This window comes from Muscardinus avellanarius (genome assembly GCF_963383645.1).
Source record: "Muscardinus avellanarius genome assembly, chromosome: 14".
Lineage (NCBI taxonomy): Eukaryota > Metazoa > Chordata > Mammalia > Rodentia > Gliridae > Muscardinus > Muscardinus avellanarius.
In genome coordinates this window covers 89,484,575-89,508,620 of record NC_137800.1, presented here as the reverse complement: position 1 = coordinate 89,508,620, position 24,046 = coordinate 89,484,575, and the positions used below count along the sequence as shown (strand labels likewise).

At 54.9% G+C, this 24,046-nt stretch overlaps 3 protein-coding genes across 4 annotated transcripts; 2 read left to right on the top strand and 1 right to left on the bottom strand.

Annotated features, from left to right (window-relative positions):
* Positions 1-291: 291 nt before the first annotated feature.
* On the bottom strand, positions 292-6,122 carry PSMB9 (proteasome 20S subunit beta 9; the record flags this gene model as incomplete). Of its 2 annotated transcripts, none has more annotated exons than XM_080710517.1 (6): positions 292-419; positions 1,717-1,858; positions 2,061-2,190; positions 3,690-3,821; positions 4,708-4,775; positions 6,051-6,122. In XM_080710517.1, the coding sequence occupies 6 exons, from the start codon at positions 6,120-6,122 to the stop codon at positions 292-294; spliced, it is 672 nt and encodes a 223-aa protein (XP_080566643.1). The 2 variants fall into 2 exon arrangements, with proteins under 2 accessions (XP_080566643.1, XP_080566644.1); XM_080710518.1 differs by having other exon boundaries at positions 6,063-6,122.
* A 658-nt stretch (positions 6,123-6,780) lies between these two features.
* Positions 6,781-15,779, top strand: TAP1 (transporter 1, ATP binding cassette subfamily B member; the record flags this gene model as incomplete). Its single annotated transcript, XM_080710395.1, has 11 exons — positions 6,781-6,925; positions 7,779-7,893; positions 8,004-8,134; positions 9,331-9,536; positions 10,564-10,761; positions 11,657-11,785; positions 12,443-12,631; positions 13,517-13,690; positions 14,083-14,245; positions 14,476-14,612; positions 15,573-15,779. Exons 2-11 carry the CDS (start codon positions 7,784-7,786, stop codon positions 15,777-15,779), a joined length of 1,644 nt encoding a protein of 547 aa, XP_080566521.1. The 5' UTR covers positions 6,781-6,925; positions 7,779-7,783.
* Positions 15,780-17,773: 1,994 nt separating this feature from the next.
* On the top strand, positions 17,774-22,591 carry PSMB8 (proteasome 20S subunit beta 8; the record flags this gene model as incomplete). The annotated part of the gene is made up of 6 exons (XM_080710510.1): positions 17,774-17,926; positions 19,257-19,404; positions 19,564-19,675; positions 20,562-20,691; positions 22,008-22,212; positions 22,503-22,591. 6 exons carry the CDS (start codon positions 17,774-17,776, stop codon positions 22,589-22,591), a joined length of 837 nt encoding a protein of 278 aa, XP_080566636.1.
* Between the last annotated feature and the right edge of the window lie 1,455 nt (positions 22,592-24,046).

The window sequence follows — 24,046 nt, the reverse complement described above, 5'->3', positions numbered from 1 at the left end:
AAGAAACAAAGAGAGATAAAGAAAGAAAGGAAGGAAGGAAGAAAGAAAAAAAGAAAAGATAGCTGTATGCATGACAGGTCACTGCTGAACTTTTTTTTTTTTTTTTTCAGAACTGGCATTCTACCTCTGGAAAAGATGCTTGAGACCTGGGACAAAAGGATGAGAAGGGTATGCAGATATTGGGAGGGAAGGGCTCCTCCCCTAAGATTCACTCCTGACACCCATGTCCCATCGACCACACCAGTTTTGTGTCCCAGAGAGTTTATTACAAACAAGGAAGGAAGAGCCAGTTCACTCGTCGTAGAATCTGGGCAGCTCGTTCCCCAGGATCACGCGATGGTCCACGCCAGCAGCGGTAATGGTGACCAGGTAAATGACGCCCCCACTGGAACCATCCCGGCTCATGGCCAGGGCGATAGCTGCGAAGGGTTTGAGTTGGAGACAGCAGGTTGGAGAAGGGCTAAGCTTCCAAGATCTTTCCTCTCTCTCTCCTCTCCACTCCCCACTTACACCTTGAAACCCAGCTTCCTGAGAGGCATTTTAACAGAGTGCTGGTCAACCAGCTTGGACAGAGAAGTTGTCCTGCATGGCACTCACTCGGATCTATGGTGTCCCTGGAGCCCACACTCCCACCAGGGTCCAGTTCAAGTGACTCACAGATGAGCAAACAGCTCCCCAGTCCTCGGATACTTAACAATCAGTTCCCAGGAGCTAGATGACTTGAATCTGGCACCCCATAGGCTGGCTTCCTCCCTTCTTCCTCCTCCTCCTCCTCCTCCTCCTCCTCCTCCTCCTGCTCTTCTTCTTCTCCTTCTTCTTCTTCTTCTTCTTCTTCTTCTTCTTCTTCTTCTTCTTCTTCTTCTTCTTCTTCTTCTTCTTCTTCTTCTTCTTCTTCTTCTTCTTCTTCTTCATCTTTTGTGATACTGGGGCATTCTACCTCTGAGCTACATTCCCAGCCCTATTTTGTTTTTCATTTTGAAAAAAAGTCCCACTAAATTGTGGAGGGCCTTGCTAAGTTGCTGAGGCTGAGGTTGGCCTCCCAAGTCCTGGGCTGACAGGTGTGTGCCACCATGTCTGGTTCTACCGGTTCTTATGGTGACCACATAACGGTGTGCCCTGAGCACTTCTGATTTATTCCTTTGTCCCAGGGCCCGATCCAATTTAGTGCTTGTCCCATCTCCTTCCACTCTCAAAAGTGCCCGGGTTTGGACATTAAATGGTCGGTCACCTTTGTACTTTTCCACCTGTTCCTCATAACCTAGTTCTTTTTGTGTTAAAAAAAATTCTCCCCGTCTGGCTGTGGTAGTGCATGCCTATAATCCCAGTCCTTTTGAGGCTGAAACTGTAGGATCTCAGGGTCGAAATCAGCCTCAGCAACTTAGCAAGGCTCTCAGCAACTTAGTGGGATCCTGTTTCCAAATAAAAAAATAAAATAAGGCTAGGTATATATAACCTGATATAGAAGGCCCCTGGGTTCTGCACCCAGTAACACACACACACACACACACACACACACACACACACACTATGTCTATCTCTCTCTATATAACACAATATACATACATATAACATATATACACAATATATATGTGTATAGATATATATCTTTGGGCTATCTATCTATCATCCATCTATCTATCTATCTATCTATCTATCTATCTATCTATCTATCTATCTATCATCTCCTCCCCAGGTTCCTCTGGCTTGACTAGTTACCATCCGTGGTGAAACGTCTGCACTCTTCCGGTGACATGCCTGGCTTGTACGCTGCGTCCACATAGCCGTAGATGTATGAGCTGCCTGAGCCCCCGATGGCGAAGGGCTGCCGGATCATCATCCCTCCCAGGGTGCTGTACACCTGCAGGAGGCACAGAGCAGTCTCCTCCCACTGAAACAAGCAGGTGGTCTCTGTGCTGGGCGGGGGGCAGCCCAGTAGCGCATTCCCCCAACAGCTGAGGCTGCATTATGCGTGCAGGGGCAGTGGCTTGGAACTCTTTGTTAGAAGGACACGACCTCCAGCTCCCTGGGTAGGGGAGTGGGTAACCCCAAGGGGGACTCACCTGGCCCCCCTCACGCTTGTCCCAGCCAGCTACCATGAGATGCGCCGACAAGTCCTCCCGGTACTTGTAGGTGATATTCTTCACTGTGGTTGCAGCAGCCAGAACAAGGGGGGGCTCTTCCAGGTCCAGCCTGAGGAAATGTTGGGAGTAAGGGCTATGGAATCTATCCTGCTCCCTCCTTCTTCCATATGAGGGATTAGACCTGCACACCCTAACTCTGAGCTACACTCAAGCCTGCCTTTCTTTCTTTCTTTCTTTCTTTCTTTCTTTCTTTCTTTCTTCCCTTCCTTTCCTTTCCTTTCCTTTCCTTTCCTTTCCTTTCCTTTTCTTTTCTTTCTTTCTGTTTTTGTGGAACTGGGGATGGACCCCAGGGGCATTGTACCTCTGAGCTAACGCCCCAGCCCTATTTTTCAGTCTTTTTATTTATTTTTTTGTGGTACTGGGGTTCCTGGAAGCCCTTCTACCTCTGGGCTACACTCCCACGGGCTACACTCCCAAACCTATTTTTTTTAACTTTATGTGGAAACAGGGTCTCTTAAGCCAGAAAGGCTGGCTCCGAACCAGCGCTATCCTCCTGTCTCTGCCTCCCAAGCGCGGGGATTACAAGCGTGCGCCACCACGCCTGGCTCAGTCTTTTTATTTTTTGAAGCAGGGTCTCACTGAGTTGGGAAGGGCCTCGCTAAGTAGCTGAGGATGTCCACAAACCGCGATCCTCATGTCTCCACTTCCAGAATGCTGGGATTACAAGTATGCACCACCATACCCTGCTCCAGCACTTTTTATTTTTTTATTTTTTATTATTATTTTTGCGGTACTGGGGATGAAACCCAGGGGCCTTCAACCTCCGAGCTACACTCCCAGACTATTTTATATTTTATTTGGAAACAAGGTCTCACTACATTGCTGAGAGCCTCACTAAGTAGCCGAGTCTGGCTTTGAACCTGTGTGATCCTCCTGTCTCAGCCTCCCAGTACTGGGATGACAGGTAAGCACCACCACGCCTGGCTCCATAGAATTTTCTCAAGTCCCACCCTCCTGTGCCTTTACTGTCACTCCTGCAAAGTGACACTTGAACCCACAGCTGCAATAGTTCAAACTCCAGCCTCCCTCCCTCGTGTACCAGGGATCTAGCGCCCGCATCACCAAGTGGTAGGATGTCTCCACCATTCTCCCCCCTTGGCTCAGCCCCACCCCCCATCTCAGGGATACAACTCTCTTTCACTGCAAGGGCCCTGCCCTTGTGCGGAAAAGCAGATAAGCTTTATTTCTCCCGATGGCCTTGATTTCTCCTGCCCTAACTGCCTGCTATTGCGCAGGGCCACATCATCCATTTCTTTTTCATTATTTCTATTAGGATAATGACTTATGATCCTCAAACTATTTTGCGTGTATCATTTGATTCTCAAGACAGCCATCTCATCTGGGGACATAGAGTAGGTTCTATTATCACCACTTAAGAGATGCAAAAAATAAATAAATAAAACAGCTCAGAGGTGCTAGTTCTAAGCAGCACTAGTTCAGAGGTATCCAAAGCAGCCCCGAAGCAGAGCTCCGGGAGCGGGGCGCGGTGCAGGCGCCAGCAGCTGGGGAGCACCAGCAGCTGTGGACGCAGGGCGCGGGGCCTCATACCCATGGAGTTCCAGCTGGTAGGAGGCCATGTCGGCCATGGCCTGGGCATCAGCGGCTGATCCTGAGAGGGCACAGAAGATGCGCTGGTGGAGAGGGGACAGCTTGTCAAACACCCGGTTCACCACCGCCTCTCTGTGGGGCAAGAGCCGGTGGTCTCAGTTAGAGTCGCAGGAATTTTTGAGGTTCATCAGCCAATGATTTTCAAGTTTACTGCGTTAATTTAATGATTGGATTAAAGCAGGGGCCAAAAATAAAGTCATCTCCGTTAAAAGAATTGCTCTGTTAATCAAGAGTAGACTGGTTTTTAGGCTTAGATTGTGTGTGTATGTGTGTGTGTGTGTGTGTGTGTGTGTGTGTGTGTGTGTGTGTATTCTACCTCTGAGCTACAACCACAGACTGATTTTTCTTTTTGTTTGGAAGCAGAGTCTCACTAGGTTGCTGAGGCTGTCCTTGAACCCGAGATCTCATGTCTCAGCCTCCCAAGAACTGGGATTACAAGAGTGTGCCACCACGCCCAGCTTAGGCTTAGATTTTATAAGAAAACAAAGATACTGAATTGAGAAAATGTGCCTCTTATCCGTTTCACTTTGCCATGACTCATCCTGGAGGAGCTGTATTCCATGGACATACATAGTGTTGATCTAATCCCATTTTGCATGTGAGAAGCTGGCCGGGAGGGGGAAGAGACATGTTGGTTCAAATGTGGTAAATGAGAAGTAAGGTATCCGCTTGATGGAGCGTCTTTTTGATCCCTAAACACAGACGGAAGAAGAGCTCCTCAAAACCCCACCTCCGGCTCTGCTTCTGAGTCGATCCCTCCACACTACAAGAAGACTAAATGGTCCTCAGACCCCGGACTCTCCTCCGTGAAGTCAGAGGCCCAAGCACCGTATTATAATATATAATCCATTTCCCCAGAGCACCAGCCTGCCGGATCTGTCATAAATGGATTAAAAAAATGTGTATCTGGGGCCACGAGCTTCCTTCCAAATGTACGGACATCTTCCCCGATACTCACCCTGCAGACACCCGGGAATCAGAACCCACCACGACACCCCCATCAAACTCCACGGCCATGATGGTGGTCTGCAGAGACACAGAGGGTGAAATGTCAGGACAGGAAGAGCCTCGATCCCTCATGCTATGGGAGAGGAAATATCCCCAGAGAGGGGCTCAAGGTCACACAGCAATCCAGCCAAGAGCTGACTCCCAGGAGGTTCCCCCTCCATCTTTGTACTTCATTGTTTATCTGGCCACAGGAGAATGTCACGGCCTGGCCGTGAGACCACACAGAAAGAACTGTGCCCCTGAGCCCCGGCTCCCTGAGTGCAATCCTTCCCGCTCCTGAGAGCGGTGGGAGCTGGGCGCCGTGGCCCATACCTATGATCCTAGCGCTTGGGAGGCTGGGAGGGGACTGCAGGTTGGAGACCAGCTCAGCAACTTAGGAAGGTCCTCTGCATCTCAGGAAGATCCTTTTTTTTGGTACTGGGGATGGAAACCAGGGGCAGTCTACCTCCGAGCTCCACCCCCAGCCCTATTTTATTCTTTATTTTGAAACAGGGTCTCACTAAGTTGCAGAAGGCCTCACTATGTATGCGTAGCTGAGGCTGGCCGAGAACCTGCGATCCTCCTGTCTCAGTCTCCCAAATACTTGGATTACCCCCCACCCCCAGCAACCTCTGATTTACAGTGAACAAAGAAGAGGGGTCCCTCTATCCAAGGCCCTTCCTCTATAACAAGGCTGCCCCAAGCCAACAGTGGTGGCCACGTCAGAGGGCAGAAGCCAGCCAGCCTTGGGTTCATCTGCCCCATATGCCCAGCATGGACACAGGCCCCAGGGGACGGGGCCACAGCAGCACCTGGGCCTAGCAGGAGCCTTCCTGGGCCTGGCTGGGTAGGGGTGCCGGGGACTCACAGGGATCCCGTTATCAGTGTGATGAGCTGGTTCTGGTCGCTAAGTGCCCCTATTCCTTTCCCACAAGCGCCGTTCTCCTGCGCTCAGGGCATTCTTCTTTTATTCTTTATTTTGAAACAAGGTCTCACTCAGTTGCAAGGTTCCCAAGCCCCTCTCTGGATTGCATTCACCCCCCACTGTCCAGAGCAGAGTGAAAGCGAAAGCGCTTTGGAGCAGCTTTGGACGCTTCCAGCGACAAACCGAAGCCCCCTCTCCCGGCAGCCTGGCCGGCCCCGTCCCTGTCCCTGTGCAGACCCCTGACCTCCCGCCGGGGGCCAGGGACTCCTCTGCGCAGGGGGCGCGGCACTGCCCCGCACGCCGCCACCTCCCCGGGCGGCCTCCTATCCCTCCGGGCGCTTGCAGGGTCCCGGGTCTCTCCCCCTCCTCCACCCACGGCGCCCTCAGACCCCAGCCATTACCCCGGTGCGGACTTCTCCGAGGCGGGGCAAGTGCCCGGTAGGAGCTCCTGCGCGCGGCATCCCAACCCCGCGCTCGAGCGGCCTGGCGGGTTTGCGGCCCCGGCGCAGCCCCGCCCCCGCCGCGCCCAGCAGGGGGCGCCCGCGGGCCCCGGGGTGCAGAGCGCCCCGAGACCGAGGCGGGGCGGGGCGGGGCGGGGCTGGAGCCGGCTCTGCGGGCCCCAGCCCCAAAGATGGAGGGGCGCGGCGCCGGGGAGGCGGGGGGCGGGCGGGCGCGGCGGCCCTTTCGATTTCTCTTTCCCCGAAACGCCGCGCTTCCCGGCAGCGCCGCGGCCGGGACTTCCCTCCGCCCCGCCCGCCCGCGGTGCCCCCGCCCGCCCCCCGCCCGGCCCCCCTGCCCGACGGCGCCGTGGACGGCCGCGCCATGGACGGCCGCGCGTGGCTCCGCGCCGCGCTGCTGCTGCTGGCCGACGCGCTGCTGCTGCGGCCGCTGCTGCCCGTGTCCGCGCTGCCGCGGGCCTGGGCGGCGGGGCTGGGCCGCGGGGCGGCGCTGCTGCTCGGCCTCCGCGCGCTCGGCCTCGGGGCGCTGGGGCCCGCGGCGGCGGCGGCGGCGCTGGCGGGGCCCGGGCTGGCCTCGCTGCGCGCCTGGGGGGCGCCCGGGGGCGCGGGGCCGCCGCCCTGGGCCGGCCGCCTGGACGCCTGCCTGCTCGGCCACGCCGCCGCGCTGGCCGCCGCCGCGCTGTGGGCCCGGCTCGCCCGCCCCGGCCCCGGCCCCGACGGCGGCCCCCGCCGGCTGCTGCGCTGCCTGGGCGCCGGGGCGCGGCGCCTCCCGCCGGCCCTGGGCCTCCTGGTCCTCTCCTGCCTGGGTAAGCGGGGCCGGGGGCCAGGGGGTCTTAGGTCCTCTCCGCCTGGGTAAGAGGGGCCGGGGGCCAGGGGGTCTTAGGTCCTCTCCTGCCTGGGTAAGCGGGGCCGGGGGCCAGGGGGTCTTAGGCCCTCTCCTGCCTGGGTAAGCGGGGCCGGGGGCCAGGGGGTCTTAGGTCCTCTCCTGCCTGGGTAAGAGGGGCCACGGGGCCAGGGGGTCTTAGGTCCTCTCCTGCCTGGGTAAGCGGGGCCGGGGGCCAGGGGGTCTTAGGAGACCGGGCAGGAGCGCAGGCAGTGACCCGCGAGGGAGGCTGTGGCCGTGTGGGCGGAGGAGACCCTTACCGTGCAGAGGAAGGGGCCCTGGGCTGGGGTCAGGGCGCTCAACTCCAGCGCTGGCCTGGACCCCTGCGGCCAAGGCCCCCCTCTGGGGCAGAGGCCTCATCTCTACAGGAGGACGCGATCTTTCTGCACCATCGCGGTCTCTCTTTATTAAAGCCCTGAAAGGGGTGGGACACGACGGCACAAGTGCTGTGAGCCCAGCACTCGGAGGGCCGTAGTTTCCAAGCCAGCCTCAGCGATTTTGCAAGACTGTTTCAAAATTAAAAATAAAATAGGGCTGGGGTCGTGGCTGGGAAGTGGAATGCCCCCCCCCAGTTCGATTCCCAGTGCCCTCCCTAGAACTCAAACAAATCCACAAAATAAAACAAAAAGCCCTGAAAGGTGGAGGGGGAGGGTCCGCAGCTCGTGAGCTCAGTTCATCTTGTGGGATCTGGGACTTGACCTGTGTCTTCTTTCCGTCCCTGCCCTCGGGGGCTGCCCGGATGTGCCTCTGTGACTCCCCCTCTGCCCTCCTCCCAGGGGAGATGGCCATCCCCTTCTTCACCGGCCGCGTCACGGACTGGATTGTGCAGGACAAGATGGCCTCCGCCCTGACTCGGAACATAGCGCTCATGACCATTCTCACCGTGGCCAGGTCTGGGGGCTGGGAAGGGGGGCCCTGGAAAGCGGGGGCCCACGTGTGGGGGGCCCACGTGTGGGGGGCTCCAGCGTGGGGGCCTGAGCCTCTTTTCCGGCTCTCTCTAGTGCCGTGCTGGAGCTCGTGGTCGATACCATGTACAACAGAACCATGGGCCGCGCGCAGGTCCACCTGCAGGGAGAGGTGTTCCGGGCGGTGCTGCGCCAGGAGACGGCGTTCTTCCAGCAGAATCAGACAGGTGTCTCCCGGAAGGCTTTCATGGCTTTCATTACGTATCCCCGCGCGTGCTTTTACTGATGACCTTGACCAGTCCTCCTCCCCATCACACACAAGCACTCAAACATTTCCAACCCCCCTCAGTACTGAGGGTGGAATCCAAGGCCATTTTACCTCCAAGCTACACTTTAGCTCCCTTTTTAAATGTTGAAACAGGATCTTCCAAATTTGCTGAGGCTGGCCTTGAACCTGTGATCCTCCTGTCTCAGCCTCTCCAGGACTGGGATTACAGGTGTGTCCCACTGCACTTACCTACACATATTTATTATTTATTATTTTTGGTACACCTGAAAAGAAAAGTATTTTTTTTTTTTTGTGGTAACAGAGGTTGAACCCAGAGGCAGTCTGCCTCTAAGGTATGGTATATATATGTATAGTTGTTGTTGTTGTTTTAAAACCTGGCCTCCTTGCTAGGTTGCTGAGCCTGGCCTTGAATCTGCCATCCTTCTGTCTCAGCCTCCCAAATACCAGGATTACAAGCTTGCCCTTTTTACTTTAAGGAAACGCTGTTGTTTTCAATCAGGATTCCCCATAAATGGACCCCCACGTGTCCTTAGACAGAAGCTACAGAATTGCAGACCTGGATATTTTGAGGTCACGAAGTCCAGCTGCCTCATTTATGGAGAAGGAAACCAAGGCTTCAGCCCTAAACCCTGAAGCTTCACGGTCACATATGGCCATAGACCCCGCATCCAGACTCCCAGTGCAGTGCTCACGGCACACTCCTGGCCTGCTTCCTACCAGCACCCTCCCTCTCCTCTGTGTGCCGCCTGTTTGAACTGTCTGCGCGTGCGCGTGCGTGTGTGTGTGTGTGTGTGCGTGTGCGCGTGCGTGTGAGTGTGTGTGGGTGTGCATGCGTGAGTGTGTGAGAGAGTGTGAGTGTGCGTGCGTGTGTGTGTATGGGTGTGGGATATGCAGATACTTTAAGAATCAGAAAGCATTCAGAGCAGTGTAAACTCCGTGCAGAGCAGCAGCTTTAGCGTGCAGTGAGGCTCTCTGGCCAGGCCGCCCCTCCAACACTCGTTTCTCCTGCCCCGCCGCCCCTACCCTGTCCCTTTGACACGTGTCGGCGCCTGGCCGGGGACCCTGGCTCTGCAGGTTCCCGTCCTCGCTCAGAACCCATCGATGACGCCGCGCTCTTCTCCCCACCCCTGACAGGTGCCATCACGTCCCGAGTGACGGAAGACACGTCGGCCGTGTGCGAGGCGCTGAGGCACGAGCTGAGCCTGCTGATGTGGTACCTGGTGCGGGGGCTGTGTCTCCTGGGGCTCATGCTCTGGGGCTCACTGTTCCTCACCACGGTCACCCTGGTCTCCCTGCCTCTGCTTTTAATTCTGCCCAAGAAGCTGGGGAAATGGAGCCAGGTACGCCCAGGGGCTGGCTCCGCGTACAGCCCTGGGAACTCTAGGTTGCTCTCGGCGTGGCTCTCCTGGTCCCTAACCCCGTCTCCATCCTTGTGGGAACATCCTGTCTTTATAGTCTGTGTTCCAAGCTCATTCAACATTGGTCTCCTTGCTGGACATGGTGGCGCACGTTTGTGATCCCAGCATTTAGGAGGCTGAGACGGGAGGACCCCGGTTCACGGACAGCCTCAGCTACTTAGCGAGGCCCTCTGCAACTCAGTGAGATCTTGTTTCAAAATAAAGAATAAAAAATAGGGCTGGTAGTGTAGCTCGGAGGTAGAATGCCCCTGGGTTCAATCCCCAGCACCACACACACACACACACACACAAAATAATAATAAAAATAAAAAACAAGCTGGATATAGTGGCACATGCTTGTAATCCCAGTGCTAGGGAGGCTGAGGCAGGGGGATCACAGGTTCACAGCCAGCCTCAGCTACTTAGTGAGGCCCTCAGCAACTCAGTGAGACCCTGTACCCAAATTAAAAAAATATATATATTTTATTATTATTATTATTATTATTATTATTATTATTATTATTTGCGGGTTTGGGGATGGAACACAGGAACATTCGACCTCCGAGCTACATCCCCAGCCCTATTTTTTATTCTTTATTTTGAAACCGGGTCTCACTGAGTTGCAGAGGGCCTTGCTAAGTAGCTGAGGCTGTCCGTGAACCGCGATCCTCTGGTCTCAGCCTCCGGAATGCTGGGATTACAAGCGTGCGCCACCACGCCCGGCTCAAGTAAAATATAAAATAGGCCTGGAGGTATAGCCTGGAGGTAGAAGAGCCCTGAGTACCATCCCAAGTACCTCCACACACAATAAAAATGAATGAGTGAATGAATGAATGAATAAGTATAGTTCAGAGGTAGAATGTGTCTGGGTCAGGTCCCCAGTACCACCACACACACACACCCCTGGGCAACTCGGGTACGGGTGCCCTTCACGGTCTGCGAACCCTGTTCTCTTGTCCCGTCTCCACAGTCGCTGGAAGTCCAGGTGCGGAACTCTCTGGCGGAGTCCAGCCAGGTGGCCATGGAGGCCCTGTCAGCGATGCCCACAGTCCGGAGCTTTGCCAACGAGGAGGGCGAGGCCCGCAGGTTCCGCCGGAAGCTGGAGGAGATAAAGACACTGAGCAAGAAAGAGGCTGCGGCCTACGCAGTCAACATCTGGACCACGGATGTGAGCGTCCCGGTGCAGGCCCCGCGCCTCCCTCCGCCTCCACAGGAAAGGGCTGCTTGGTGCTCTCATCCCAGCAAGCTGAGTGTCCCTAACCCCTCCGTCTCTTTAGGAGTGCTAGGCGGCTTCCTCCCCTTGTACACACTGTCCTCTGGACCTCGTAGATTTGAGACAAATGCCCTGTCTGCCAGCCCTCGGGCCTTCCTCTGCCTCTCAGGGGAGCTCAGGGAGCTTCATGATGGTACTGTGTGATGTGCCAGCGAGACTCCCAGGAATACTAGAAACCCAGAAAAGGGGGCCTCTGCAGGGTGCTGTCAAAAGAACTAGCAGGTGATCAAAAGTTCTACTTAGCGGGCGTGGTGGCACACGCTTGTAATCCCAGCATTTGGGAGGCTGGGACCAGAGGATCGTAGTTCGCGGACAGCCTCAGCTACTTAGTGAGGCCCTCGGCAACTCAGTGAGACTCTATTTCAAAATAAAGAATAAAAAATCAGGCTGGGAGTGTAGCTTGGAGATAGAATGCCCCTGGCTTCCATCCCCAGTGCCTCCAACACATGGGCCGGCATGACCTTTATGGGAACACTTGATGTCAGTACCAGCTGATCTTGTCTTCATGAAAGTATTTCATGAGGAGTCACATGCTCCCCAAATAAAGTGCTCATGGCAAACTGATGAAGGTGAAGAGGGTCCTGGGTCGTATCTGTGTCCTCCTCTGGCTTCTCTATGATTCAGTCTTCCTTTCTCGCTACGGAGCCTACAACTGTTACTTAGAAGAAAGGGACTTGGAATCTGCTTTACGCTAACCACTGTGGTTGTGCGTCTCTGCTTTCCTACCCGCTCTGCGTCCCCGCCATCATCAGTTACGTGTCTTTCGTTGTTCTTCGTGCCCTCTCTAAAGATCTCAGGGATGCTGCTGAAGGTGGGCATCCTGTACCTGGGCGGGCAGCTGGTGACCCAGGGGGCCGTGAGCAGCGGGAACCTTGTGGCCTTCATTCTCTACCAACTCCAGTTCACCGACGCTGTCAAGGTGAGCCTGGCCAGATCCAGTCTCCAGAGCTGTTCCCTCCCGGCCCTCACCCCAATGTCACCCCGTCACCCCACGCCGCCCCACGCCGCCCCACTCTGCTGTGCTCCCATTCTTTGCCTGTCTCGCCTCATGTGGTGCTGGAAAGCAGGCTGGGTCCCCCACCCTCTCTTACTCTTTTTCTTTAACATTTATTTATTTATGTATTTGTTTATTTATTATTTTTGCGGTATTGGAGGTGGAACCCAGGGGCAGTCTACCTCCAACTACACCCCCAGCCCTATTTTTTTTTATTTTAATTTTTGGTGGTACTTGGGGTGGAACCCAGGGGCCTTCTACCTCCGGGCTACACTCACAGACCTATTTTATATTTTATTTGGAAACAGGGTCTCTCAAGCCGGCTGAGGCTGGCTTCAAACCTGCGCGATCCTCCTGTCTCAGCCTTCCAAGCGCGGGGATTGCAAGAGTGCGCCACCACGCCCGGCCCCCAGCCCTATTTTTTTATTTTGAAACAGGGTCTCACTGAGTTACAGAGGCCCTCACTAAGTAGCAGAGGCTGACCGCAAATTGCGATCCTCCTATCTCAGCCTCCCAAATGCTGGATTACAAGCGCGTGCCCCCGCGCCCGGCCCTCCCTTACTCTTCATACTATCCTCCCAGGTGTTGCTTTCCAGCTACCCCCGGGTTCAGAAAGCCGTGGGCTCCTCTGAGAAGATATTTGAATACCTAGACCGGACGCCTCGCTGTCCACCCAGTGGCCTGCTGGCTCCCTCAACCATGAGGGGCCAGGTCCAGTTCCAGGACGTCTCCTTCGCCTACCCCAACCACCCAGAGGTCTCGGTGCTGCAGGTACAGCTGACCGGTGTTCCGCCCACCCCTTCTCCTGACATCCCACATGTTCTCCCTGCTTCCAGCCTGCCTGGCACCGAGCCCTTCCTACCCCGTCAAAACCAACGCCAAGCTCATCTGCTCCAGAATCTCTCCCGAGAGATACAAAGCAGAACTACACTCGATTCTATCTAGCCCCAAGTAGAATGGCAGTCACCAAGAATACAGACGGCTGGGCGTGGTCACGCACGCTTGTCATCCCAGCATTCGGGAGGCTGACACAGGAGGATCACGGTTCGCGGACAGCCTCAGCTACTTAGTGAGGTCCTCTGCAACTCAGTGAAACCCTGTTTCAAAATAAAGAATAAAAATAGGGCTGGGGGTGTGGCTCAGAGGTAGAGTGCCCCTGGGTTCCATCTCCAGTATGCCAAAAAAACCAAAAGACCAAAACCAAAAAAAAAAGAGTATATTAAAAGAAACAAAACTCTCCCCTACGCACTCAAGGGCCTGTTTGGACTTCAGAGGAGCGTGGGGACGAGGTTTCAGAGAGAACACTCCCACATTTGGAGGAATTTCTGCAGCCTAGCCTGTGCCTGGTCTCCCTCCTTTCCTTCCTTTTTTCCTGTTTGTGGACTGTGATATCGTGTGATATCTTGTCTCCTGGTGGCATCTGATATCAAGTGCGCGGCCACGGTGGTGCCTTTCATCTCTGCGCCATCTTGTATCTCTCCTTGGGGGGGGGCATTACCCAGAAGTCTGTGCGGGTGGGAGGGAGGGGTTGCTGTAATTCCCCACGTTTCCGCCGTCTTCTCTGGGGTAAGAGATCCTGCCTTGTAACCAGATAATGACAATCGCAAGGTTAGAATCCTCCAACCGTCTCCTTCTGTGCAATCCTCCGGCTTCCAGGGGCTGACGTTCACCCTCTGTCCCGGGACGGTGATGGCGCTGGTGGGACCCAACGGGTCAGGAAAGAGCACGGTGGCCGCCCTGCTGCAGAACCTGTACCAGCCCACCGGGGGCCAGCTGCTGCTGGACGGGCAGCCCCTTCCCCAGTATGAGCACCGCTACCTGCACAGACAGGTGAGCAGGGAGGTGACGTGGGGGAGGAGGGAGCAGCAAGTAAGAAGAGCTTCCCTGAGCCAGTCACAGTGACGCACATCTGCACTCCCAGTCTTGGGAGGCTGAGACAGGAGGATCACAGGTTCGAGGCTGGCCTCAGCAACTTAGTGAGACCCTGTGTCAAAAGAAAAAAAAAGGCTGGGGGTGTAGCTCAGAGGTAGAATGCCCCTGGGTGCAATCCCAAGTGCAAAAAAGAGAGAAAGAGAGCGGGAAAGAAGGAAGGGGGAAAGGAAGGGATGACAGGAGCCCTGGGGTGAGACGGAGCGATGCTGTGATGTGCCCTCAGTTCTGAGCGCTCCCTGTCTAGAGAACCACACACCTTGCTCCCACGATCTCTTCCTGTCTCACCTCAGGTGGCTGCAGTGGGTCAGGAGCCACAGCTGTTTGGAAGAAGTCTTCGAGAAAATATTGCCTATGGCCTGACCCAGACGCCGACTCTGGAGGACATCACGGCTGCGGCCGCCCAGTCCGGGGCCCACAGCTTCATCTCTGGGCTCCCTGAGGGCTACGACACAGGTACCCGCGGACCTCGCCTGGCACCGCTGCCCTGCGGTGCCCGCAGTCCTCAGCTCCGCCTGCCCCGCCAACGTCGGTTCGGAGTTGTCGGTCTTGTTCCTCATGGCGTCTTCATCCTCAGAACTCCGCCAGATCCTCCCCGTCTGTCTGCACCTGTGTGTGTGTGTGCGCGCGCGCGTGCGTGCCCACGTGCGGCTCTCCAGCTCTGGTCTGGGCTCTTGTCTCTGCAGACGCAGGCGAGGCTGGGAGCCGGCTGTCAGGAGGTCAGCGACAGGCCGTGGCCTTGGCGCGAGCACTGATCCGGAAGCCGTGTGTCCTCATCCTGGACGACGCCACCAGCGCCCTGGATGCCCACAGCCAGCTGCAGGTGAGACAGTCATCGCCATGATGCCAGGGCCACCGGACCCACTTCCTCGACTCCTCCCATGTTAGAAATAGCAACACCATAATTATCCAAATGGCCCCTGCCGTTCCCATTAGCCTTACCGCAAGACACCCAAATCTAGCTGAGAGATTGTCTCTGATTAAGTTTATATGACACAGTGAATGTGCTTTCTGTGTCCTCTGCCACTTATTTGTTCGTCACGAGTCCGTGTGAACTGGACGTTATTAACCTTGTTCAAAATGGAGAGCGAGCCGGGCGTGGCGGCGCACGCTTGTAATCCCAGTACTTGGGAGGCTGAGACGGGAGGGTCACAGGTTCGCAGCCAGCCTCAGCAACTTGTGAGGCCCTTTGCAACTTAGTGAGACTCTGATTCAAAATAAATAATAAAATAGGACTTGGAGTATAACTCAGAGGTAGAATGCCTGTGGGTTCAATCCCCAGTACCACACACACACACACGCGCACACGCGCACATGCACACACACACACACACACACACGCACACGCCCACACACACGCACACGCACATGCACGCACACACACATGCACACGCACGCACACACACACACACGCACACACTCAAATGGAGGCCAAGAAAGGTTGAATCACTGCTCAAGGCCACACCCCTGTTGGGTGGCACAGCTTGGACCCAATCCAGGTCCGCCTGACCTGAATGCGCATGTCCTTTACTACTGCGATATTCCCTTAAGATCTAAAATAATCCCCAGTCCATGGGCAGAGAGAGGATAGGATTCAGTACCTTTCCTCTTCCCTTACGGGGTCCCCCGCAGGGCTCTGTGTCCCGCTCTGGACACGGCGTGTAGGTAATCCTTAACAAGTCAGAGCTCAGCAGAGCAGCACGCAGGCGTCTTCAGCGTCCTTGGGGAGGGCAGAGCCGGCCCGCGAGGCGCCTCCTGCCCTGACGCCTCTGTCTTCCCGCAGGTGGAGAAGCTCCTGTATCAGAGTCCTGAGCGCGGCTCCCGCTCTGTGCTCCTGATCACCCAGAACCTCGGCTTGGTGCAGCGGGCCGACCACATCCTCTTCTTGAAAGAGGGCGCTGTCTGTGAGGAGGGGACCCACCAGCAGCTCATGAGGGATGAGGGGTGCTACTGGGAGATGGTGCGGGCTTCCGCAGGCGCTCCGCCCTGAAGCGCCGTTCCCCTGCACACCACCTTCCCTCTGTGTCCTGTTCTTGGTGGTGGAGAGCTCGGGAGAAAGAGCCTACCAGAGCTGCAGGGTGGGGCCCTGCCAGGAGGGTACCCGGCTAAGGTGTACCCCCGGGCCTGCTTGAAGCCGCCACAGGCGACTTCCTCTCCGGCTCCTCCTGAGAGTGGAGCCTCCCTGGAAGGCAGACAGGATTTGCAGCTCCTCAGTGTAACTCGTTTAGGGCCACATTTAAAAATTTTATCTTTTTTTTTTGTGTGTGGTACTGGGGATGGAACCTAGGGGCATTCTACCTCTGAGCTACACCCTCCAGTGCCATTTTTAGTTTTTTATTATGAAACAGGGTCTCACTTAGTTTCAAAGGCCCTCACTAAGTAGTAGCTGAGGCTGTCCTTGAACTGTGATCCTCCTGTCTCAGCCTCCCAAGTGCTGGGGTTACAAGCGTGCGTCGGCACGCCTGGCTTTTAATTTTTTTTAATGGGTGCACTGTATTCATATATCTTAATGGGATGCAAGATGGTGGAGACAGACACGCACACACCGCCCAGTAGCCCTCACCCCGTTCCCACCCCATTCTTAGGCCCCCTCTTGATGCTGGGGTGTGTAGACAGCACTCTGAAAAGGAAAAGAAATACTCAGAGCGTACAGGAACGGACGCCCAGCGGCTGTGCTGCCGGTTCTCAATATTTATAATAAAATGGTCTTTTGTACTGTGGTTTCTTGTGTTTCCAGCACCCCAAATGGCTCATGGTCTTTCCCACTTTCCAGCAGTCTAATGACCCCTCCTGTAGCATCTCTCTGTCTCCCTCCATCCCTCTCTCTCTTTGTGGTTCTGGGGGATTGAACTCAGGACATTCTACCTCTGAGCTACATCCTCAGCCCTATTTTATTTTGAAGCAGAGTCTCACTAAGTTGCCGAGGCTGGTCTCCAACTGCCATTCTCCTGTCTTAGCCTCCCAAGTACTGGGATTACAGGCGCGCGTGCACCACCGCGCCCAGCTCCATCTCCTCTCCTTTTCCATTTCCTGTGGTCCCCGCCCCCACTTCCCCCCCCTCCCAGGCTTGCTCCCCGGGATGGGCGGGGCCCAGACGCAGCCGTCCTCGGCCACCAGCTGCTGCAGCTCGGGGCAAGTTCCTAGTTCCTCACACTTGGCCACTTGGGTCATTTCTGAATGGTCCATCCAGTTCCCATGTGGCACCTGCCTGGGTAGGCTCAGAATAGTGGGCGGGGTCATTAGTAAGTCTCTTCCACTCAGGGAGGGCGGGGTCTGTGACGTCAACAGTTGCTGGGCAGAGGAGGCCAACTCAGGTTGCAAGCAGGGGCGGGTTCCGAGGACTTGAACTCTGCCGCGCTCAGCGCAGCCGACTCCCAGACCTCAGGTTAGGGCACCCTAAGAGGGACCACATAGAAAGATCCAGAAACTGTGCCCTCACCTTGGCGCCCCTTTCGACACACGCTGGGTTATATCTATTTCCAGTTGCCCCAGGATCTGTCCTCGAGATACACCCCCAATCGACTAGCTTCCCGGATTTTTGTGGAATGATGCTCTTCTGAGCGCTGCCCTCCTCTCCTCCGCGCACACCCCTCGTGAGACCGCCGCCTGCTCACTGCAGACTTCCCAGCTTTGTGGTTGAGGCTGTGTCTCTAGGGATGGGCCCCCACACTCTCCCTCGCTGTTTGTAGAGGATGCGCTGCCGGCCCGGGTCGGTCCCTGCAGCCCACACCCAGGGGCTGCGAAGGCGCCCCCTCCCTCTGACAGCCCGCTCCCCGCCCTTTCCCCGGCCCCGGAGCTGGCGAGCAGACGAGCCGGTCCCCAGGGTGATGCCCCAGGCTCAGACACCCACTGGCCTCTTCTCGAAATGTGCAGGGGGACATAAGGGAAAAAGAAAAGAAAATCCGGTTCCCTCCCCTTAGCGCGCTCGGCTTTCGCTTTCACTTCCTTCTCGGAAAGGCGACGGACCTCCGGGTGCTGGCGATCATGGCGCTCCTGGACGTGTGCGGAGGAGCCCCCGGGGGGCAGCGGTCCCCCTGGGCCGTCCAGGTTGCAGGAGGCAGCGCCCATCGCTCGGACCCAGGGCACTACCGTTTCTCTCTGCGGTCCCCGGAGTTCGCCCTCCCGCGGAGGATGCAGGTGAGGGTCACAGGGACCGCAGGATGGGGGATGCGGGCGCAGGACCGGGGAGGGAGTTCTGTCTTGAGGCTGTCCAGCTAGAGGCGGGGCTCGCGGGGACTTGCGGGTCCTTCAGTGCTGGAGAGCGACACCCAGGGCTCGCCAAGGAAGAGGCCTTGGGAATAGAGACCCGAGGGTTAGCCAGTGCCCACGGTGCAAGGAGTTAGGGGTGAGGTGGGGGCGCCGGTGGAAAGACAAGGGAGCCAGCTCGAGCAATTTAGAAGAACCTCCGCAACTTAGTGAAACCTTGTTTCAAGATAAAAAATAATGCCGGGTGGTGCACACTTGTAATCTCAGCATTTGAGAGGCTGAGACCTGATGATCCCGGTTCACAGACAACCTCAACTACTTAGTGAGGCCCTTTGCAACTCAGTGAGACCCTGTTTCAAAATAAAGAATAAGCCGGGCGTGTTGGCGCACGCTTGTAATCCCGGCATTTGGGAGGCTGAGACAGGAGGATACTGGTTAGCGGCCAGCCTCAGCTACTTAGTGAGGCCCTGTGCAACTCAGTGAGTCCCTGTTTCAAAATAAAGAATAAAAATAGGGCTGGGGTGTAGCTTGGAGGTAGAATGCCCCTGGGTTCAGTCATCAGAACCACACACAAGGGAGGGGGCTTTCCTGCCCTTTTTCAGCCACACACAAGCCAGAAGCCTTTCTGGGGATTATCAGAGGGATAAGGGCTGTACGGCGTCTTAGAAGACTTGTGAACTCTGGTGCCAGCCTGGTTCAGCAACTCACTACTGTGTCTAACAACAAGTCACACAGTCTGGTTGGAAGCCTCTTCTGCAAAATGTGGATACCTTCACAAAACCCTCTTGTGAGGATCAGATGATATATGAAAGGGGAAAAAGCCTTCAAGTATTCCTTAAAAATGTTTGGTTCCAGCAACACTCCTTTTCTCTCAGTTCTACTGAGCTGGCGCACGCTGGTTTCCCTCCTCACAAGCCATTTCCTGGTAGCACTGGCAGCTAACGATTTTGTTTATGGTGGCTAGAAAATGGGGACACGCCTCGTCCTGTCCTCTGCACGACCCTCTCCTGGCCGGGTGTGGTGGTGCGCGCTTGAAATCCCGGCATTCAGGAGGCTGAGACAGGAGGATCGAGGTTTGAGGCCAGCCTCAGCTACTTAGTGAGGTCCTTTACAACTCAGTGAGACCCTGTTTCCAAATATAGAATAAAAATTAGGGCTGGGGGTGTTGAATGCTTCTGGGTTCTATCCCCAGTACCGAAAAAAAAGCCCTCCCCTGGAGACGTGTTCACACCCCCTTTCTCTACCTCTTCCGTCTAACTAGCCCACTGAGTTCTTGCAGACCATGGGTAGAGACGAAGAAAGGAACGTCCAGATCGACATGGCCCACGGCACAACCACCCTGGCCTTCAAGTTCCAGCGCGGCGTGGTTGTAGCCGTGGACTCCCGGGCCTCGGCCGGAAGCTACATCGGTGAGTGTGTGGGTCCCCGTGGGCAGGACTGGGGAGCTGGGTCCTTCTCGCAGCAGAAGCCCTGCGCCTACACCAAAGCCCAAGCAGATACTGATGTAGGACACCCGGGGAGAACCGTAGGGCCCTCCGTCCTCTCTCAAACCCCTTGTCGTCTTCCAGCCACTTTAAGGGTTAACAAGGTCATTGAGATTAACCCTTACCTGCTTGGCACCATGTCTGGCTGTGCGGCGGACTGTCAGTACTGGGAGCGGCTGCTGGCCAAAGAGTGCAGGTGGGTGAGGCTTCTGGTCGCCCTTGTCCGTGGAGTGGCGGAGGCCTGGGTCTCCCAGACCGCCACTCCTCACCTCTGCCCCAGCCCCGTGGTCCATCTTAATGCCAAAGAGTATTTCACAAAAATAGTCTTTGGCTAATAAAAGCCTTCTCTCAGGTCTCCATCTATCCTCCTGCTCATAAGCTAAATAACTTCTCTATGATCACAGACACCATCAGTCCTGGTGGAATGGTACCATGTAATGGGCTTTTCTTTTTGTGTTTTAGATACTTTGTTCATGCATTTACTTATCTTTGTAGTCCTATGGATTGAACCTAGGAGCATTCTACCTTTGAACTACACTCCCCTCCCTTTTATTTTTTATTTATTTTATTTTATTTATTATTTTGGTGGTACTGGGGTTCCTGGAAGCCCTTCTACCTCCGGGCTACACTCCCATACCTATTTTATATTTTTATTTGGAAACGGGGTCTCCTAAGCCAGCGCGTGCGGCTGGCTTCGAACCTGCGCGATCCTCCTGTCTCCGCCTCCCAAGCGCGGGATGACAAGCGTGCGCCACCACGCCCGGCTCCCTTTTTATTTTGAAATGGAACTTTTACTAGGCTGTGGAGAGTCTTCCACATGTTGAGGCTGGTCTCGAACCTGCGATCCTCCTGCCTCAGACTCTCAGGTACCGGGACCGCAGGTGTGCACCGCCACGCCTGCCTTAGATACTTTAAGTTCTACACCTTTCCGTGCTCCTTAGGTCCTATAAAGCAATTCCTTCCCAGCCTTGTCTTCTTAACCATGTCCTGGCCTGGTCCTGGCGTGGTCCTGGCATGGTCTTGGCCTGGTCCTGGCATGGCGTCTGCCAGCTCCCCCCTGCCTGCCTTCCGTGCTCCCCCAGGCTGTACTACCTGCGGAATGGTGAGCGGATCTCCGTGTCTGCGGCCTCCAAACTGCTGTCCAACATGATGTGCCAGTACCGGGGCATGGGCCTGTCCATGGGCAGCATGATCTGTGGCTGGGACAAGAAGGTGGGTGCTCTCCTCTCCCCGTCTCCCCCATCCTGGACAGAACCCCTTTCCCAAGCTGCCCTCCTGCTCTGGGCCCTCCAAGGTGCCAGCAGAGAGAAGCCTCAGTTCTAAAACTGTCCAGTATATGCCCGGGTTATTTTTTGGTCCAGATGTGAACCCTCGTAGGTGCTAGGTAGGTGGACTCCCCGCCTTTTAAAATTTTTAATTAATTTATTTTTTTGTGGTACTTGGGATGGAAGCCAGGGGCATTCTACCTCTGAGCTATACCCCACCCTATTTTATTATTTATTTATTTATTTATTTATTTAATTACTTATTTATTGTGGTACCGGGGATGGAACCCTGGGGCATTGTATCTTCAAGCTACATCCCCAGCCCTGTTTTTAGTCTTTTTTATATTTATTTATTTATTTATTTATGGTACTGGGGTTCCTGGAAAGCCTTCTACCTCTGGGCTACACTCTCAGACCTATTTTTATACTTTTTTTAAAAAAATTGGAAACAGAGTCTCTTAAGCCAGGGCGGCTGGCTTAGAACCTGTGCAATCCTCCTGTCTCCACCTTCCAAGAATGGGGATTACAAGTGTGCGCCATCACGCCCGGTTTAGTCTTTTTTATTTTTGAAACAGAATCTCATTAAGTGGCAGAGGGCCTTACTAAGTAGTCGAGACTGGTTGTGAACCTGTGATCCTCCTGTTTCAGCCTCCCAAGTACTGGGATTACAAGCATGGGCCACCACGCCTGGCTTATTTTTATTTGTGGTTCTGGGGATTGAACACAGGGACATTCTACCTCTTACCTCTGATCTCTGAGACACACTCCCAGCATTATTATTATTATTATTATTATTATTATTATTATTATTGCAGTGTTGGGGATTGAACCCAGGGACATTTTACCTCTGAGCTACACTCCCAGACCTATTTTGTATTCTTTATTTCTAAACAGGGTCTCACTAAGTTGTGGAGGGCCTCACTAAGTAGCTGAGGCTGTCCATGAACCTGCGATCCTCCTACCTCAGCCTGGGATTACAGGTGTGCACCACCACACTTGGTTTAGCTTACCTTTAAATTTTTTTTTTGTCTTTTTGGCGCTGAGGATTAAACCCAGGGCCTTGTGCTTTTACGAGCATTTTGCCACCGAGCTACATCCCAGCCCACCGCGCCGGGCTTGAAGTGCTATGATCTCAGCAGAGCGCTTTCCTAACCCGCTGTTCCTGCGGCAGCTTTTGCTGTGGGCCACTTTTTATGACCGCGCTTGATCTCTGTTACCGAGGGCTCCCTTTCCAGTCAACCTGGAGCTACGTTCCTCTTCTAGGGCCCGGGACTCTACTACGTGGACGAAAACGGGACTCGGCTCTCAGGAAACATGTTCTCCACGGGCAGCGGGAACACGTATGCCTACGGGGTCATGGACAGTGGCTATCGGCCTGATCTTAGTCTGGAGGAGGCCTACGATCTGGGCCGCAGGGCCATCGTCCATGCTACCCACAGAGACGCCTATTCCGGAGGCGTTGTCAATAGTAAGAGACCAGTGCCCCGGCCGCCATGATTCCAGGAGGTCAGGAGGGACTCCAGACGGGGAGGCTCAGGGAGGCGGAGAGGCAGGGAGGGAGTTCTCAGGGTATGGAGTCTCAGGAATCAGGATCGGGGCCTAGGTGTGTGTGTGTGTGTGTGTGTGTGTGTGTGTGTGTGTGTGTGTGTGTGTGTGCAGGCACACACTCACCCAGCTGCTGCTGCCTTCCACACACTAACGGTCCACAGGAACTTGCCGCAGGGAAGGTTGACGCCATGTTCTCCCTTCTGCCCGCAGTGTACCACATGAAGGAGGACGGCTGGGTGAAAGTGGAGAGCACAGACGTCAGCGACCTGATGCACCAGTACCAGGAGGCCACTCAGTGAGCGGGGCAGCTGCCCAGACCTCCTGCTGGCGAGCCTGGCGACGCAGGATGGGCCACCTTCAGGACCAGGGAGCAGGGCCCAGACAGAGCCAGAGGGAGGGGTAGGGAGAGGACAGAGGCTGGGCAGGGAGTGTGTTCTCTGCTATTTTAGTAAGCATCCTTTTCCGGAACCTTCTGGGTGCCCCCTAAACACAATAAAGGAAAACGGTTATACATGCCTCTGCGTCGTGGCTAAGTGGGGTTGGGGCTGTGGTTTTCTTGAGGGGGGAGGAAATCAAGAGAGGCTTTTCCTGAGAGGGACTTAGACACTTACCTAGGAAATGAGTCCCCACCAAATATTTCTTGCTAGCCAGGTGTGGTGGTTACAGGTGCACACCTGTAATCCAGTACTAGGGAGGCCGAGACAGGAGGATCCCAGCCCTCAGCGACTTTAGTAAGACCCTGTTTAAAAATAATAAATAGTTAATTAAAAAATAAAATAGAGCTGGGAGTGTAGCTGAGGGGTGGAATGTCTCTGGGTTAAGTACATGGTATCACCCAAACAAACAAGCAAACAAATATAAATAAATAAACATTTCTTGGGTATTACCTCCACTTTCCTCCCTCCGGGGCCTCAGGAGAGCTGTCCGTGTTCTCCTGGATGCTTGTTAGCCATTTCATTTAGCTTAGAGTCATTTTTCTTTTCTTCCTCTCTCCCTTTTGGTGCTGGGGATTGAAGTCAGGGGCATTCTATCTCTCCGCTACATCCTCCCAGCGCTTTTTACTTTTTACTTTTTATTTTTATTTATTTTATTTTATTTTTGGTGGTACTGGGGTTTCTGGAAGCCCTTCTACCTCCAGGCTACACTCCCAGACCTATTTTATACTTTTTTTTATTTGGAAACAGGGTCTCTTAAGCCAGCGCTTCGAACCTGCGTGATCCTCCTGTCTCCGCCTCCCAAGCGCGGGGATTACAAGCGTGCGCCACCACGCCCGGCTATTTTTTTTTATTTTGAAACAGGTTCTTGTTAAACTGTTCAAGGTCTCACTAAGTTGCTGAGGCTGGTCTTGAACTGTTGATCCTCCAGTCTCAGCCTCCCAAGTGTTGGAATGACAGGCGTGTGCCTGGCTCAGAGTCCTTTCTAAAGAGACACAGCCTGGAGACTTCTGTGTGGTTCGTTGTTAATGTTTTGGGTGACGGGGAGCAGGATACCTAGGAATAACTGTTTTTGACTTGGTAGAGTGGGATGAAAAAGCTTCACCTCACAGGGGCAGGATATTGTGAGCGCTGCACCACTGACCCTAAAAAGACACCTCAGGGGGAGTGGATGTTGACTCTAAAGGTGGTCATCGGGGTTAATTTCACACAGTGTCACCTTCAGTTGCAAGATGGCAGGATAGTTCGTGACTGCAGAGGAGGCAGAGACCTCCCTGAAGCGGGGTATGAGAGCCAGGTTAGGAAAACACGGACCGGCAC